General features: G+C 39.8%; 1 protein-coding gene across 1 annotated transcript in view; it reads right to left on the bottom strand.

Annotated features, from left to right (window-relative positions):
* Positions 1 to 15,255, bottom strand: part of Asxl3 (ASXL transcriptional regulator 3) — a 172,883-nt gene that overhangs the window by 14,638 nt on the left and 142,990 nt on the right. Inside the window, exon 9 of the mRNA XM_051202076.1 lies at positions 3,393 to 3,489. Within this exon, the coding sequence (XP_051058033.1) occupies positions 3,393 to 3,489 (97 nt within the window). The remainder of the gene's footprint in view (positions 1 to 3,392; positions 3,490 to 15,255) is intronic.

Genomic DNA, 15,255 nt, shown 5'->3' with positions numbered 1-15,255 from the left:
GCAGGCCATACGAATAATATACACATTGACGGTAGAGATGGGGCAGCACTTAATTTTTCCTAAGTCAATTAAAGAGGATTGCATTTAGGAGTTGATTTTTGAGTTCACTTGTAAAGGATGAGCAGGCTCCTGTCAGTGATTAGATCACAAGGCATGGAGACATGAATATGCATATTTATGTCCTTTTGAGTGGCCAATTCTGAGTAGACTATTGGAAAAAATTGAATAAGAATGGAAAGCTGGAGCCAGTTACCCAATGCACACTCAGAGATCAGCATTTCCTTCAGGAGATAGGAGCTCCTGCTGGCATCCCATAATGGAAGAGCAGAGTTAGGTATGTAGTGTGGAAAGATAGGTGACAAGATGGTGGAGAAATCAGGTCTCCTGTCTGAACAGCATGGAGGGGAAGATGAATATCACAAGTGAGCCAGCAACAGTGGGGATGCCAACAGGTGTCCGATTAAAAGTAGAGACTCGGATGCTGTAAGTTTAGAGTATGCAAGTGTGAGGGTGAGGAGGAGCAACAGTTGAGAGAGAGAGAGAGAGCAGAAGGAAGAACAGAAAGACAACGAGGAAATCCTAGGCTTAGTACAGAGCATTTGGGTTGGGACTTGAGAGTCTGAGAAACAAGCAGTCGAGATCTGTACAGACTGGAAAAGGACCAGGGTGAGGGAGAAGGGACCCATTAAGAGCTGGGAGCTTATAGACGGTAGCATAACCCTGGGTGGTAAACAAGGCGGCTCGGAGAACATGCACTGTTCAAAAGGAAGTGTTGTATTAGAGATGTCATCATTCGCTGTGAAAAAGGAGTTCCTAAAATAAGCTGTGAAAGGGCCGTGGGAATACAGGCTCAGAGAACAATCTGAAATATACTGCGAATGTCTAAGGTGTAATGGTTATGTGAAAAGTACAGACCAGTTAGAATCTAGTGCAGTATGAGGGAAGGGAGTGACATATGAAGACTGAGTGAGAGGAGGGTGTGAACTACAGCCATCAGGATTCACTAGGAGTAGTTGCAGTATCCTAATCAGGCCAGCAGGGGCCTAAACCACTGCATTTGATTTTTTAGTTCTTCCAAAGTCTGGGTTGCTTTAAAGGAAGGATATGATGATGGAAGCTTCAGGAAAAGGAGTATCAGAGTTTCCCAAGAATCCAGGAGAGTTGGAAAATAAAATGGATTAAACTATGTCATAATTTCAAAAGACATACCAAAATGTATATGAAATGTCTATGGTATATCACATATTCTTCAAAAATGTCTGATATCAAAAATGCCAGGTATCTTCAAAGAATTAGTGAGCTCCATCAGAAAAAGGTGGAATTGCACTAAATGAAATACTTTTCAGGGAAAGACTTGGGAGTCAGAGGAAGACACAAAGCTCAGTATTGCATGTGAAAGTATGTGCTCTATAGTGTGTGTGCTCTACAGTATATATATGCTCTACAGTGATGCACTCTACAGTGTGGACACTCCAGAGTGTGTGGTCTCCTGTGTATGTAAGCTCTACAGCCTATGTATTCTACAGTGCATAGACTCCAGAGTATGTGCTCTACAGTGCTGTACTCTACAGTGTGGACACTCCAGAGTGTGTGTTCTACAATGCATATATGCTCTACAGTGATGTACTCTACAGTGTGGACACTCCAGAGTGTGTGCTCTACAGTGTATGTAACCTACAGTGTGGACCTCCAGAGTGTGTGTTCTACAATGTATATATGCTCTACAGTGATGTACTCTACAGTGTGGACCTCCAGAGTGTATTTTCTATAGTGTATGTAAGCTTTACAGTGATGTACTCTACAGTGTAGACACTCCAGAGTGTGTGCTCTACAGTGTATGTACTCTACAGTGTATGTAACCTACAGTGTGGACACTCCAGAGTGTGTGCTCTACAGTGTATGTACTCTACAGTGTATGTAACCTACAGTGTGGACACTCCAGAGTGTGTGCTCTACAGTGTATATATGCTCTACAGTGCTGTACTCTACAGTGTGGACACTCCAGAGTGTGTGCTCTACAGTGCATATATGCTCTACAGTGTATGTAACCTACAGTGTGGACACTCCAGAGTGTGTGTTCTACAATGTATATATGCTCTACAGTGATGTACTCTACAGTGTGGACACTCCAGAGTGTGTGCTCTACAATGTATATATGCTTTACAGTGATGTACTCTACAGTGTAGACACTCCAGAGTGTGTGCTCTACAGTGTATGTGCTCTACAGTGTATGTACCCTACAGTGTGGACACTCCAGAGTGTGTGCTCTACAGTGTATATATGCTCTACAGTGATGTACCCTACAGTGTGGATACTCCAGAGTGTGTGCTGGCAGAGTATGTGCACTCTACCATGTCTTTAGTCAACAGAGTGTGTACTCCACAATGTGTGTATTCTCCAGTGTGTTTACTCTACTGAATGTGTGCACTGTACTGTTGGTGTATTCTATTGTGTGTACCTTACACAGTGTACTCTACAGAGTATGGATACTCTACTATAACATGTGTATTTCACCATAGTATGTGTACTCTAGCAGTGTGTATTCTCAAACAGTGCATTACTAGCATGAGTTCTCTAGCAGCATATGTTCAATTTAGCATAGCATGTGTGTTCTAGTAAAGTACATGAATTCTACTAACACAATACATGTTCCCTAACATAGTACATGCACTATAGCAGTATATGTGTACACTGTGCTACAGGAAAGCATGTATATTCTGACATAGTGCATGCATTACAGCAGAGTGAGTGTGCTCTAACATAGTACATGTGTCCTCGCAGAGCATGAGTACACAGTATGTACATAATATGTGTATTCTAGGAGAGCATGTGCATTCTAGCATAGGACCTACACTTTAACATATTACAGATGCTCTTGCAGAACATATGTGCTCTAACATGGTAATGACGCTCTATATAATAACTACACTCTAACACAGTACATATGTGAAGGGAGATGTTATTCTGTATATGTTTCTCTTATGGTTTAATGAATAAAATACTGATTGACCAGGCAGTAAGATAGGTGAGTCTAGGAGACAAGGAGAAATCTTGGAAGTGTAGGCAAAGAGGAGTCATGATGTGAGCCTGAGAAGAGAGGATGCATGAGTTGTTCTCTGGTAAGATAAGACCATGTAGAAATACATAGATTAGTAATTATGGGTAAATAATTAAGACAGAGTTGGCTAATAAGAAGCCCAAGCCACCAGCCAACAGTTTCATAATTAATATAGCATCTGTGTGTTTATTTAGGGCAAGGGGGGTTGCGGAACTGGGCGGGAAATACCACAACACCTATGATCTAGCAGCATTGTGCACTCTAATGAAGTACTTGTGTTCTAAAAGTACACATGCTCTAGCATGTCACATAATAACAGGAAGCTAAAATTTACCTTCTGCCAGTCGCTGTTTCCACCCTTGTGCTGCGTATGCAAAGAATTCGTTATTTAGAGCTGAAGTACTGAGGCGTAAAATTCCATCACTTCCCATCTAGGAAATAAGCGGACAAAACAATAGTCCATCAGAAATAATTCAAAGTGAAAGCATGCAAAAGAGAAGCAAAACTCGAGTAGTAGTGTGTGTGTGTGTGTGTGTGTGTGTGTGTGTGTGTGTGTGTGTATATTAATGACTGATAGAGGAGGAAGGAAGGAAAGGAAAAGGAGCTCAACAAAAGATGACTCCTGGGGCATCAATCACATGCACTCTGCTTGCTGACTTCCTGCACAGAGACACTTAGTTCTGTCCCTGACTTTAATTGTGGACTGACTATAGAAGATAAAAAGATGAAGCAGTGCCAAGAAGCTAAGCATTAAATTACTGGGAATAAAGAATATCAAAAGATAAAGGCTGAGGGAATGCATGGGGGGCACATGTAGGACAAATCTATGTAAAATGTGGAACTGGTTGATGTGGAAAGCATAAGGAAGGGGTCTTTATTCATTTTGCCAGCACCCATATGAGACAGAAATATGTAAGTTCATATAGGTGACACACAAGGATCTGTTAAATAATTTGTTTAAGTGTATGTGTGTGTGTGTATGTGTGTGTGTGTGTGTGTGTGTGTGTGTACATGTGTGTGTATGTACATGCATATAAATGTGTATTCTGTGTGCACACTGTAGTGTGGATGTAGAAGTCAGTGGACACCATTCTGAGTTATTTCTCTCCTTCCACCATGTTGGTATTGGTGATCAAACCCAGGGCATTAGGCATGGCAGCAAGCATCTTTACTTGCTGGGCCTTATCCTTATTGCCATTCCACAGTGACATATCATATATCTAAATTTTTATTATTTTTCTATACTCTATCTTGATCCACACAAAGGATAACTACCTTAAATACTTAATGCAATGACTGCATGAATATCTCAGATAAGCCATCATTCAAAAGGAAAGAGGAATATGGATTTTGAAGACACACACTATTTGCCCAAGACTGGATCATGGAAAATCAAAGTGAGACAAGGCATAAATCAAGAACATCTCAATCCAAGAAGCATCTGGCAGCCACTAAAATATTCCCAAGCATAAGATTTTACTCACTCGTTATTTAGTCTCCATTTTTACCATTATTTAACAGATACTTTTTTTAGGTTACCAGTATAAACTTACATACTTGGTCCTTGTGTGGGTACTAGCAATGAAGAAAAAGTCTGTCTCCTTAAGTTATTAATATAGTCTACATAGCGCAAATAATTGTTTCTTCTATAGCCTTTCCATTAACTTGGATTCTTTGTGGTTGCAATGATTAATACTGACTGACACAAAATCTAGAATCATACAGGACACGAACCTCTGGGTATACCTGTGGAGGATTTTCTAGATTGGGCTAATTTATACAAGAATACCAACTCTAATGTGTCACACCACTTCTTGTGTTGGGATCCGGAATGCAGAGAAGGAAACAAGCTATGGGCCAACATTCATCTCCACCTTGCTCCTAGCTGCAGAGGCTTTATAATCAGCTGCTTCATACTGCCACCATCATGATATCTCTACTGATAAAGCCTTTGTTCCTTGCTTCTTGTAGGGTATTCGGTTACAGGGACTTGTAAGTAATATAGTAGCTGTGGTACAGCTTTGTGGTCATCATGACAAGGTGAAAAACACCCCAACCATTCTGTCTCTTGACTGGATAATTCTAGAATATCATTTTTATAATTCAGTCTAACCACTGAACCATTAGGTGCCACTTAGTGGTAAATCTCCAATGACTAGGATACATGGATCTGAGAGCCAAGAATAGAATGAGATTGATGAGCTAGTCCCAGTACCCACTTGTCTGTTTCATGCATCTTGTGTTCTAAATTCTAGATTCAGTGAGCTTAGAAGTCCCCCTTCCAGGTGGGTCACTTCTACTGGGCCATGTGGTTCATTTTGGTACTACCATTATTTGGAGTCATGAATGCCCTTTGCATTATAGGAAAATTAATAACATGCCTGATGCATGAGCTACCGGCAGCAGAGAAGCAACCCTTCTCTAATATGCAGCACCTAAAATGTCTCCAAATGGAGGCACACCATCTCTAGATTAGAAGTAGTCTATTAGTAGACAAAGTGGCTAAGCTTTGCCTGGAACTCTTCCATTTCTTATGCAGTGGGGCCACAAGGCAAAGATCTACTATACATATAGAATCCTCCAGAGGCAAAGGGCTGCTTTTTTCCAGAGAGAAACGAGTAGGAGAATGCTGGAAACACTGAGCATTTACTGATGCAGCTTCATACATGAAAAGTAGCGCCACAGTGCTACCATTAGTGCCAAGGTGGCCATAGGTTCAGATTCCTCAGGGGTGATGTCTAGGTCATGCTACGAGGCCTATCATCAGAAGAGATGGTCTACGGATATGATAATAAGTGGATTTTAAGGGGAGTCAGTTAATTTAAGACTAGTGCAGCCTATAGCTAACCCAATCACCCTTGTTCTTTCTTCCCTTTTTCCTTCCTTCCTTCCATTACTTTATCCACCCTCCAAGTATTTGTGACAGAGTAGTCTTCACCTGATGCACTGCAAGTGCTACAAGTGCTAGATTGAACCAATAGTGGTGACATTCCATCTGTGTCAAGAAGCCTATGCAATACATACCAGCCAGGATAATGATCGGATGCTCTAAGCCCACCCATGTCTACAAAGTCTTGAACTTCTGCTCAAGTTCAGAGGTCTCAAAGGCAACCTTCAGGAACAATCTGAGAACAACGCAGGTCCATGGGAAACAGGAATATTAGAAATAAGACATAGACCAAAGAATTTGGGCTTTGACCTCTACCTGGAACTGGGCTACTGAGTGCTTCTCAAATAAATTGTGAGATTCTAGATTAATGGTTTCCAGGTGTAAGTTTCCCCTTCAATTTATTTCTACATTTCATGAACTTTTCCACTCTGAACCACAATCCAAGGCACCTGTGAGGCCCTACTCCAGGTATCAGAAAACCCCAAAATGTTGAAGACTAGACAAGCCTAAAAGATCTATACCTTCGAAGGTGGCTTCACAAATATAGAAAGATGAGGAGGAAAGGGGCAGCAGATATGGAGATATCACCAAAATGCCATTGGAAGATTAGGTGATAGATGATCAAAGGGAGGTAGGTGTTGGTGAACCCAGGATGGGTAAAGGTCTTCAGGATCAAGGAGGAAAACACACCATGAACATGTTAGAGGAAGCTCTGAAATACCCAGGGTCACTCTGGCAGCAGTAGGTCAATGTCTGCCCTTGTAGCCAAGCAGATTTCCAGAAATGCTACCGAGTATGTGCAGTGATATGCCTCTAAGCCTGAGATAGAGATGGAGGCTACATGCAGACCTTGGTGGTGAAGGAGAAAAGCGACTCCACTGAGAGACTTGAAAATGGAATCAGATCCTGTTTCACAGGTGTATTTAAAGTAAGATTAGCAGGTGCAGGGCGAGTCCCCACAAAGCAAAGGAACCAGTGCACTGAGGTGTGCATAAGGCATGGAAGACAGGTCAGACTTGTTCTACATTTGGGGATATGCATGGAGCTGATGCATCTTTAACAGCCTATGTGGTGTTCAGAATTGCTAGTGTTCTCCAAAAAGGTTTCCTAACTACCCTTATTTTGGTTTGTGAAAGATTTGAAATTTATCCCTGGCAGCTCACATACAGAATTTCTGTTTCACATATTCTGCCAGGCTGGGGGCTTGGTTACTAATTTTAAGACACAAAGGAACAGATCCAGATTAGCTCTGACAGATTCTCAAAATCTGAGCACATGAAAAAGCAAGTGTGATATAAACACATTCTAGAACATGGAAGCTAGCCCTGGAGGAAGATCATTTTCTTTTCAAATAGAAAGCACATGAAAAGAAAGGTTTCAACCTATGTAAGACAGTACAATTAAACACCCGGCTAAGATAGACTTAGGAAACATGTGCTAATAAAACTTTTAAAATACACTATTAATTTTATGGACTTTAAAAAACACTGTCTGAAAGAAATAACACTTTAATGAACTGGAATAATAAATATTTCTGAAAGGTTAGTTATTTATTGATGAGCTATAAATTCTGATTTTTTATTAGCCACGATAGAAACATTCATTCTGAAAAATCTTCTCTCATGATGAAGTATCTAGCTAAACTATTGATCAGATATTCTTCCTTTAAAATTAGCAAGGGAAAAACTGTACAATATGATTTCTGTAAAGAAAAATAATAAGAGTAAGGAGAAATATGTTCATGCACATATCCTGGTATGATGTAAAGATTTAAACTTTCTTGAGTTTATCATCTGCTTTTGATGTTGGTTATTAAATCACTTTAGCCAGTTTTGTTAATACATGTCTGTTATCATATTCTTGGGAGGTTCAGGTAGGAGGATTTCTGTGAGTTTGGTGACAGCCTGGATATATAGTGAATTTTAGGTCATCCTGGTCACCAGGATGAGATTCTATTAAATAAAAAGAGCCCCCCCCAAAAAAAAACACCAAACCTGAACAAACCAATGACAAAAATATTTAGACAAAAACGTTTAGGAATGGATGGATGTCAAATAGAATTAAAAGCACTAAACAAACATTGCTATTTAAACACTGTGCAATATCTAATATTTGAACTCACGCTTAATAAAATAATCCTTTAAGTTATTTGTGTGTGAGAGGCCCAGGATGGCCTCCCCCTCGACAGTGATGAATTTAAACCCCTGCCCTTTCTCCTTCACCTCCCAAGTGCTGGTATAATAGATCATCAAGCTAGACATAAGTCTCTAACACTTCAACACTTTTTTTCTTACTTTGTTTTTCATCCAAGTGATTTTCTGATACAGTAAGAACACTTATTAGTGGAGTACTGAGAAGTGTGCTGGATGTGGAAAACTGGCAAACAACAACTCACAACTAGAAACACACACAACTTAGATTTCGTTCTATAGTCAGTGGAAATGTAAAGCGAAAACCTGGCAAAAAGCAGATTACTGTGTGTAGGTAAGCAGTGGGCTGGTTTAGGCAGTGTCGGGCAGCCTCCCTTGTACTTCCTGTTAATAAGGGACCAACTGTGGCCACACCTGGAAGTGGGAAAGAGCAAGGCCAAGAATAAAACCAGAGTACTCAGGTGTGGGTGAGGGAAAGAGAGGGTGTGAACCCCCAACACCCTGGGTGAAATAGCCTGCAACAAGACCTACTGAATCGTGGACTCCACATCGCATTCAGCACCTGGCCCCAGGGGAGTCAGAAACCTTTGGGGGCTTTAAGGCAGTCATAATAAAATCTGATATTTCAAAGGGACAGTTCAGAATTTTATGTGTGGGAATACCATAAAGCAGAGCTTTCTGGCAGTAATATTTTTGTCTCTGCATTGCAAAAGAAAAAGGAAGCATGAAATCATTTTGGAGAGTGCATTTTATTTCATTTGACCAACTTAAAATGTTATTTCAACATGCAACTATCTTCAAATATTGTTTGTAAGATATTTAATATTCTCTCTGAAAATTATTTGTTATTCACTTATGTGTCTGCTCATGGCCTCTCAATACAAAGTCACCATTCCTCCAGGCATAATCAGCTAGCTCTGTGGCTGGCTACTGGCCACCATATTGAACAGTACAGCTTTATACAACAAGGACTACCCCAGAATCATTAATATGTTGCGAGGCTGTGATTGCTAGAATCCATTAGAACATGAAAGCAGCTGGGACTGGTCGTGATAAATGGCATAGTAGTCCACACTTGTAACAGGCCCTGCAAGACTAGATCCAGTAAGTGACTTTGTTCCCAGGGTAAAGGAAACACACACACACACACACACACACACACACACACACACAGGAAAAAGTTCAGTAGTAAGTGAGCAATTAGAACAATCAGGAATTATTTGCAAAGAAGGTTTAATCATAAATAGGTATGCATGAGATTATCCAAAAACACTAACCAAATTACAAGATAGCTTCAGCTGTAGCTCTGAAGGAGATACTACTGGGAGGATGAAACAAAACCATAGAGGCAGATAGAAAACAGAGCAAGCAGCACAGGTGTAAGGGGGAGGGAGTGTTTCATTCATATGCTAACACCCATCAAGCCATTTAGAATTATTTAGGTCAACACAGTATGCAGATCACCAGGCAATCTGTTGTATCCATTAGAAATAATCAATATGATCTTTAGAGGAAAGGCAACCTAGATAATGGGACACTAAACAAGGCACTAATTCTAATACAGTTTCATAATAGAAAGCAATGAACTCTGAGCTGTTGTCACTGAGTCATTTATATTTTACTTAGTCAAGAACTATAGTGTGAATTACAATGAGACCACTCTTTCCTCAAAAAAGTGAGTTCTAATTTTTATACCGTATCACTCAGTGGGATGCAGACAGCTCAGTAGACTGACTATGTACATTGAGAGTTCACTTGCAAGAGGAAATTTATTTCTTCAGAAGTACATGGAGAGGCATAAAAAGTAAAGGAGACTGTTGAGAGAAAGCATCAAAATAAAAAAAGAAGAAGAAATGGGATATAGAAACAGTATAAGAATGTGCTAAAGAATGCTTCACAAGTGATATTTGATAATTATTGTCAAGTATTGACTAAGCCAATATTCCCCAAACTGTGCTTTCCAAACCAGCTAGTATAGTAGAAGACTTTAGGTAACTGTATCTAAGATTTTGTGCCTACTATTAAATGCAGTTATTTATTTATTTTTACTATAAGCATTCTCTAGTATGCTGGAGTTTTTATGGAATTCTTATACATAGGAATGTTTTATGTACTGTCTATAAAACTTATCAGCTTGTAATCCTTCCACAGGGCAATCATTGCTATCTTGTGGAACAATTGCTTTCTGGGAACACAGTCAGGAAAATGACACACAGCCATGTGTGAGAACAGTCATAAGCAGACAGACCATTAAAGTCTAATGGGCATGCTTGTGCTTCCTATGAAATCCCCGTTTAACCAATAAATGAAGATATCTTTAGATCTAGACTTGGAATGCTTTTCAAGATATTTCTAGAATGGCAGAACTAAATATTCAAAGTAATCATATGGGATGGGGGAAAAAAACTTGGAAAAATGGTGTCATGAATCCTCCCTCTATTCCCTAAAGGATATCAAGTTAAAACCCCACTGCAGACAGCAACTTGAACATGGTCACAGCTGGTCAGAGTTCACCCAAGGCTCAGGAGACAGCGTGAAAGGCAGGACAGAAAGACAGCAAGAAGCAGTAGGGAAGGACGGATGTGAAATAGTGTTTCCTGGATATGGCACAACTGTCAAACTTTTAATGTCTCAGTAGTTATGCTTCCCTGCATCAGATCTGTGCAAGGTCAATCCAGTCAGTCCTCTTGCAACGGTAGGGGAGAGGTCACTAAGTCCATCCCCTGTCTAACGAGCTATTGACAGCTGATGGGTGTAGAGGAAGGGCAGCCACTTTTCTCTAGGGATATGAGCCCTGGTAGACTGCTCATACTCTGTTGGGTAGCCCCCAGATCATGCATATATGGACAACAGTAATTAGAGTCAGAACGTTATAGAAAAATTGACATGAAGTGGGGAGGAAGGTATGCTGGGGAAAGGGCCATGGAGGAGTTGGAGGGGATAGGAAGTACATGTGTTAAAAAGACACTGTGTATATGGATGGAAATCTCAACAAATAAATAAGAATATTATTTAAATTTCATTGCAGGCAAGTTTCATTATATTCTATTCTTATTTTAATCTTTATGTGCACAAGCAACTTTTATAAAAGTGAGATTTTCATTATACTGACATAAAGACATACGAGGATTTTTTAAAGTTATGTCATTTTTATCCTTTCACCCAATTTTTAAAAAATGCACAGAATCAAAGTAAAATGAACAAAAGAAACTTTGGAGAGAAAATATTATGAAAAAAATCAACATTTAGATGGAAAAGTGGAAGGCTTTTGTGTCATAATTGTTATGACAGCGTTTCAAGGCTCATTTTCATAATAAAAGCCTCCCCTGTTCTTTGCCTAGATGATTGCCTTTCTTCCCACTGCCTGCTGCTTTTGTGAGCAGCAGGCAATGCCAGGACGAACTCAGGAGGTATGGAGTTCAGCACAGAAGGTCAGGAGCTGGGTCTGCTATGCCCAGGAGGAAGCTAGCTGTCATTCTGAACTAGAAGCAATTCTGGGAGAGGCATGGCCAGGAGTATAGGACATCTGGTTATTGAGATCTGAATATATGTATTGAAAAGGGGTTCCAAAAATGCAAAAAGGATATACAGTTCTCAGGTGACATAATAGAAAACAGACTTGTGAAAAATGATTCTCTCTCCTTACAAAAATTAAAAAAAACTGCATGTGTAGTGTTCTCTATGTAAATATGCATGATTTCATGTACTTATTTTATGTGCATGCATTTATAAGTATATATTATATACATATAAACATACTTGTTTTCCTCTAAAAATCCACGTTGTAAACAACTTAAGCACCTGGCTAAAATGATGGCCTCGAGCTCAACCATTAACCTCTGTTAAGATGATCAACCAGAGTTGGAAAGACCGTTCTTTAGAACAGGACACATAAGAAAGTAATTCTATAGGTTCGGGTGACCAGGGAAATTGAATTTTTTTTCTAGCAGGAATATCAAACATTTTTCTCATAATTTCAGTTTTATTTTCAGCACATACAATGGGGAAACTCTATCTAAAAACCACAGAAGTTCCTAGAAGACAAAAATGCAAAGGAGAAGCTCACTACTGGCTTGTGAATGGGCTCCATTACTCAGTGTCTACCAGGAAGCTTGTATGAGTTTTTGTTACTCTCCCCAGCAAGTTTATCAGAAACAATAGTTACTGTCCAGTGACACTATCCTATACCTTTAATATTCCAAGTCCCTTTTAAATAAGTAGTCTGCCCTCAACATGCCATACTCTGTAGACTAATTTCAACAGCAGTCTGTTCAGAAGAAAGGTGGTCTATGGCAGAATTAGTGAAAATACATAAAATAAAGACACTCAAAGGCAGAAACAAACCATCTGACAGATGAATCTGAAGTTAGAATGATCTGTTTTGATATTCATGGAGCACCCACTTCATGACATATACATAGAATGCTTCTGGCAATTCTGGGCCATTCCATAGGCCTTTGTGAGAAGAGATGCTTTCAAAATGACCCAAAGGCAGATACTAAAATCTGGACAAGTCTTAGAAAATATTAAAATGTGTACATATAATTTCTTTGGTTTGTTTTCTGAGATAGAGTCTCTTTGTGGTCCAGGCTGGCCTTGAAGACTCTTGATTCTCCTATTTCTCCTGAGTTCTAGGATCACAGGTCTGCATATTTATTAAAGGGCAATGTCTCTTGTCATTTTTTCCCAGTGTTCCCCTGTGTGAGAGGGGAAGGGGCAAAAGCAGACTTTCAACAAACTCAGTCATTGAGCAGGACATGAATGTTGTAGCTGGTGAAATTTAAGCTCATGTTCTCAGAGATAAAAATAAGGTTATAAAGTAGTGAGTCACTGTTTCTATCTGTAAGACTCTGAGCAGCTGTGTTTAAGTGACTGCCTATTAGTCACTCATTTCTTTAACAAACACTTCATAAGCATCAGCTTTGTGCCAGGAACCATGGAAATGGACAGACAGCTTCTGTTTCCACAAGAGCCTGGTCCCTAGAGTAGAAAAGGGAAGCATTCAATGCTGGTAATAACAACAGAAATACTCAGAGTGAAATGGGTGCTGGAAGAAACTCCCGACTTTGGCACTGGGCTGCTTCTGTTTCCTTCTTGTGGCTTATTAAATATCTTCTCCCTACTGCACCTGCATCTGCCCATCCTCACTTTAATAATGACCCCTCCCTGCACTTTATTGTTCAATAAAACCTAGAACCAATAATAATAAAAACTGTCATTAATTTAGTGCTTGAAACAACCTCAGTCTCATTTTGTATTTATGGTTATAACAAAATTCTACACAGAGAGAGCTTATAAACAACCAAAATTGATTTCTCAATTTTGGAGGCTAGAGAGTCTAATATCACAGTGTCTGTAGATTTGGGGTCTAGAAAGGCCCATTTCCTGGTTCATAGATTTTTGTCACCTTGGTATCTAACTTCAATCATCTTATCATGCTTCCAAAGGTCACAACCAATGCCATCATCACAGGGGTTGGGATTTCAGTATATGTAATATTATATATTCTAATAATTCTAATAATATATTATTATGTATAATATGATATATAGCATACAATGTAAACATGTAGGAGGGGCACAAACATTCTGCCAAGCATCAAGGCAGGATCTAGCCCTTGGAAGGCTTCCTTTCAGATGACACTAAAGTGCTTTCTTTTAACTTGAAGGTATTCCTTTTGGTCAAGGCTAGGAGCCGGGAAGAGTACAGAAAAGCCAGGGAATTGATGACTCTGTGTGGTAGAGGAAGAAAAACATGGCAGCAGGGTCGTCCTTGCTGTTACTTTTGCTTTAACTCTTTTTGGTTGGAAAAAATTAGCCCCCAAAGTCCATCTCTCTGCAGCTCAACTTGGAATAACTAGTAATTTACTTCAGAGTTTTAGTGAGGGATAAATGAATAAGTATACGCAAAATGTGCCAAATGGACCTGGTTTGCAAAAGTCTCAGGATGTTAATGAAGGGCTAATGACATGAAAGCCTCAGATGGACTGAGGAGCTCTGGACAGGAAATCTGACTTTGATGCTAACACCTGTGGACTTCCAGGATGCAGCAGGCATCCTTCCAATGCACACCTGAGGACTCAAAGGATGCAGCAGGCATCCCTCCATCATATCTACTACTTTGCACCTGCAGAGGAGATAGTTGGTGGACTCTTCCATCCCAATCCTCTTCCCTATAAAATCTCAAGTCTCTGAGCCAAATGTGCACAGTCACTACTTCTGGGGAGGGACTGGTGTCCTTCATCATTCTGAATAAATTGCAATCTGTCTCTGGAGATGCCTGTCTGCTTTCTTTTATTTCCATGTGGACTCTATCCATCCTGATCTACCAGTTCAGAATAATAACTATTTAGTGTAAAGAAGCTGAGACAGAGAAAATGTGAATTTGAGAGATCTTTCTCTCAAAAACTAAAGTTGAATAAAATAAAATTTAAAAATTATTCATTAAAGTGTCTGATAGATCCTCTTCACCACTGTAAAATGACTCTAATATAGCGGTTCTCAACCTTCCTAATACTGTGACTCTTAAATAAATTTCTTCATGTTTTTGTGATCCCCAATAATAAAATTATTTTTGTTGCTTCTTCATGACTGTAATTTTGCTACTGTTCTGAATCATAATGTATTTTCCAATTGTGTTAGGTATACCCCGTGAAAGGATTGTTTACCCCTCCACACACACAGAGATTGAGAGCCACTGAACTAATGGGTCAAAAGCTTGTATAATTCCCCTCCACTTTTGTGCATAAAGAAAGCAATTTGCTTCTAAAGGCACACAATGGGAGTGGTGATGATTACATGAAATAAGAGGCATCCCAGGCTGGTGGCAAGCCCTGTCATCAAAGCTACTCTGGATGTTAATGCGGGGTGATCTAATTCAAGACCACTCGAGATACAGATTGAGTTGACAACCAGTTTGGATACCCTGAAAAGACTTCAACTTAAAATAAAAAGTAAACATTGGGCTGACTCTGCATCTCAGTGACTGAGTATAGTGCAGTATGTGAAAGGCCCTAGGTGTCGAAGAGGAGGAAGAGAAGGAATGCTTAGAGAAGGGGCTGGAAGAGGAGGAAGGGGTGGAGAAGGAAGAGGAGGGAAGGGAGAGGGGGAAGAAGAGAAGGGTAGAGAAGAAAGAGGAGGGGGAAGAGGAGGTGAAGG

Source organism: Phodopus roborovskii, unplaced genomic scaffold, assembly GCF_943737965.1.
Source record: "Phodopus roborovskii unplaced genomic scaffold, PHOROB, whole genome shotgun sequence".
Classification (NCBI taxonomy): domain Eukaryota; kingdom Metazoa; phylum Chordata; class Mammalia; order Rodentia; family Cricetidae; genus Phodopus; species Phodopus roborovskii.
Note: the sequence above shows the minus strand (reverse complement) of the source record. Positions and strands in the feature narration are given on the sequence as shown.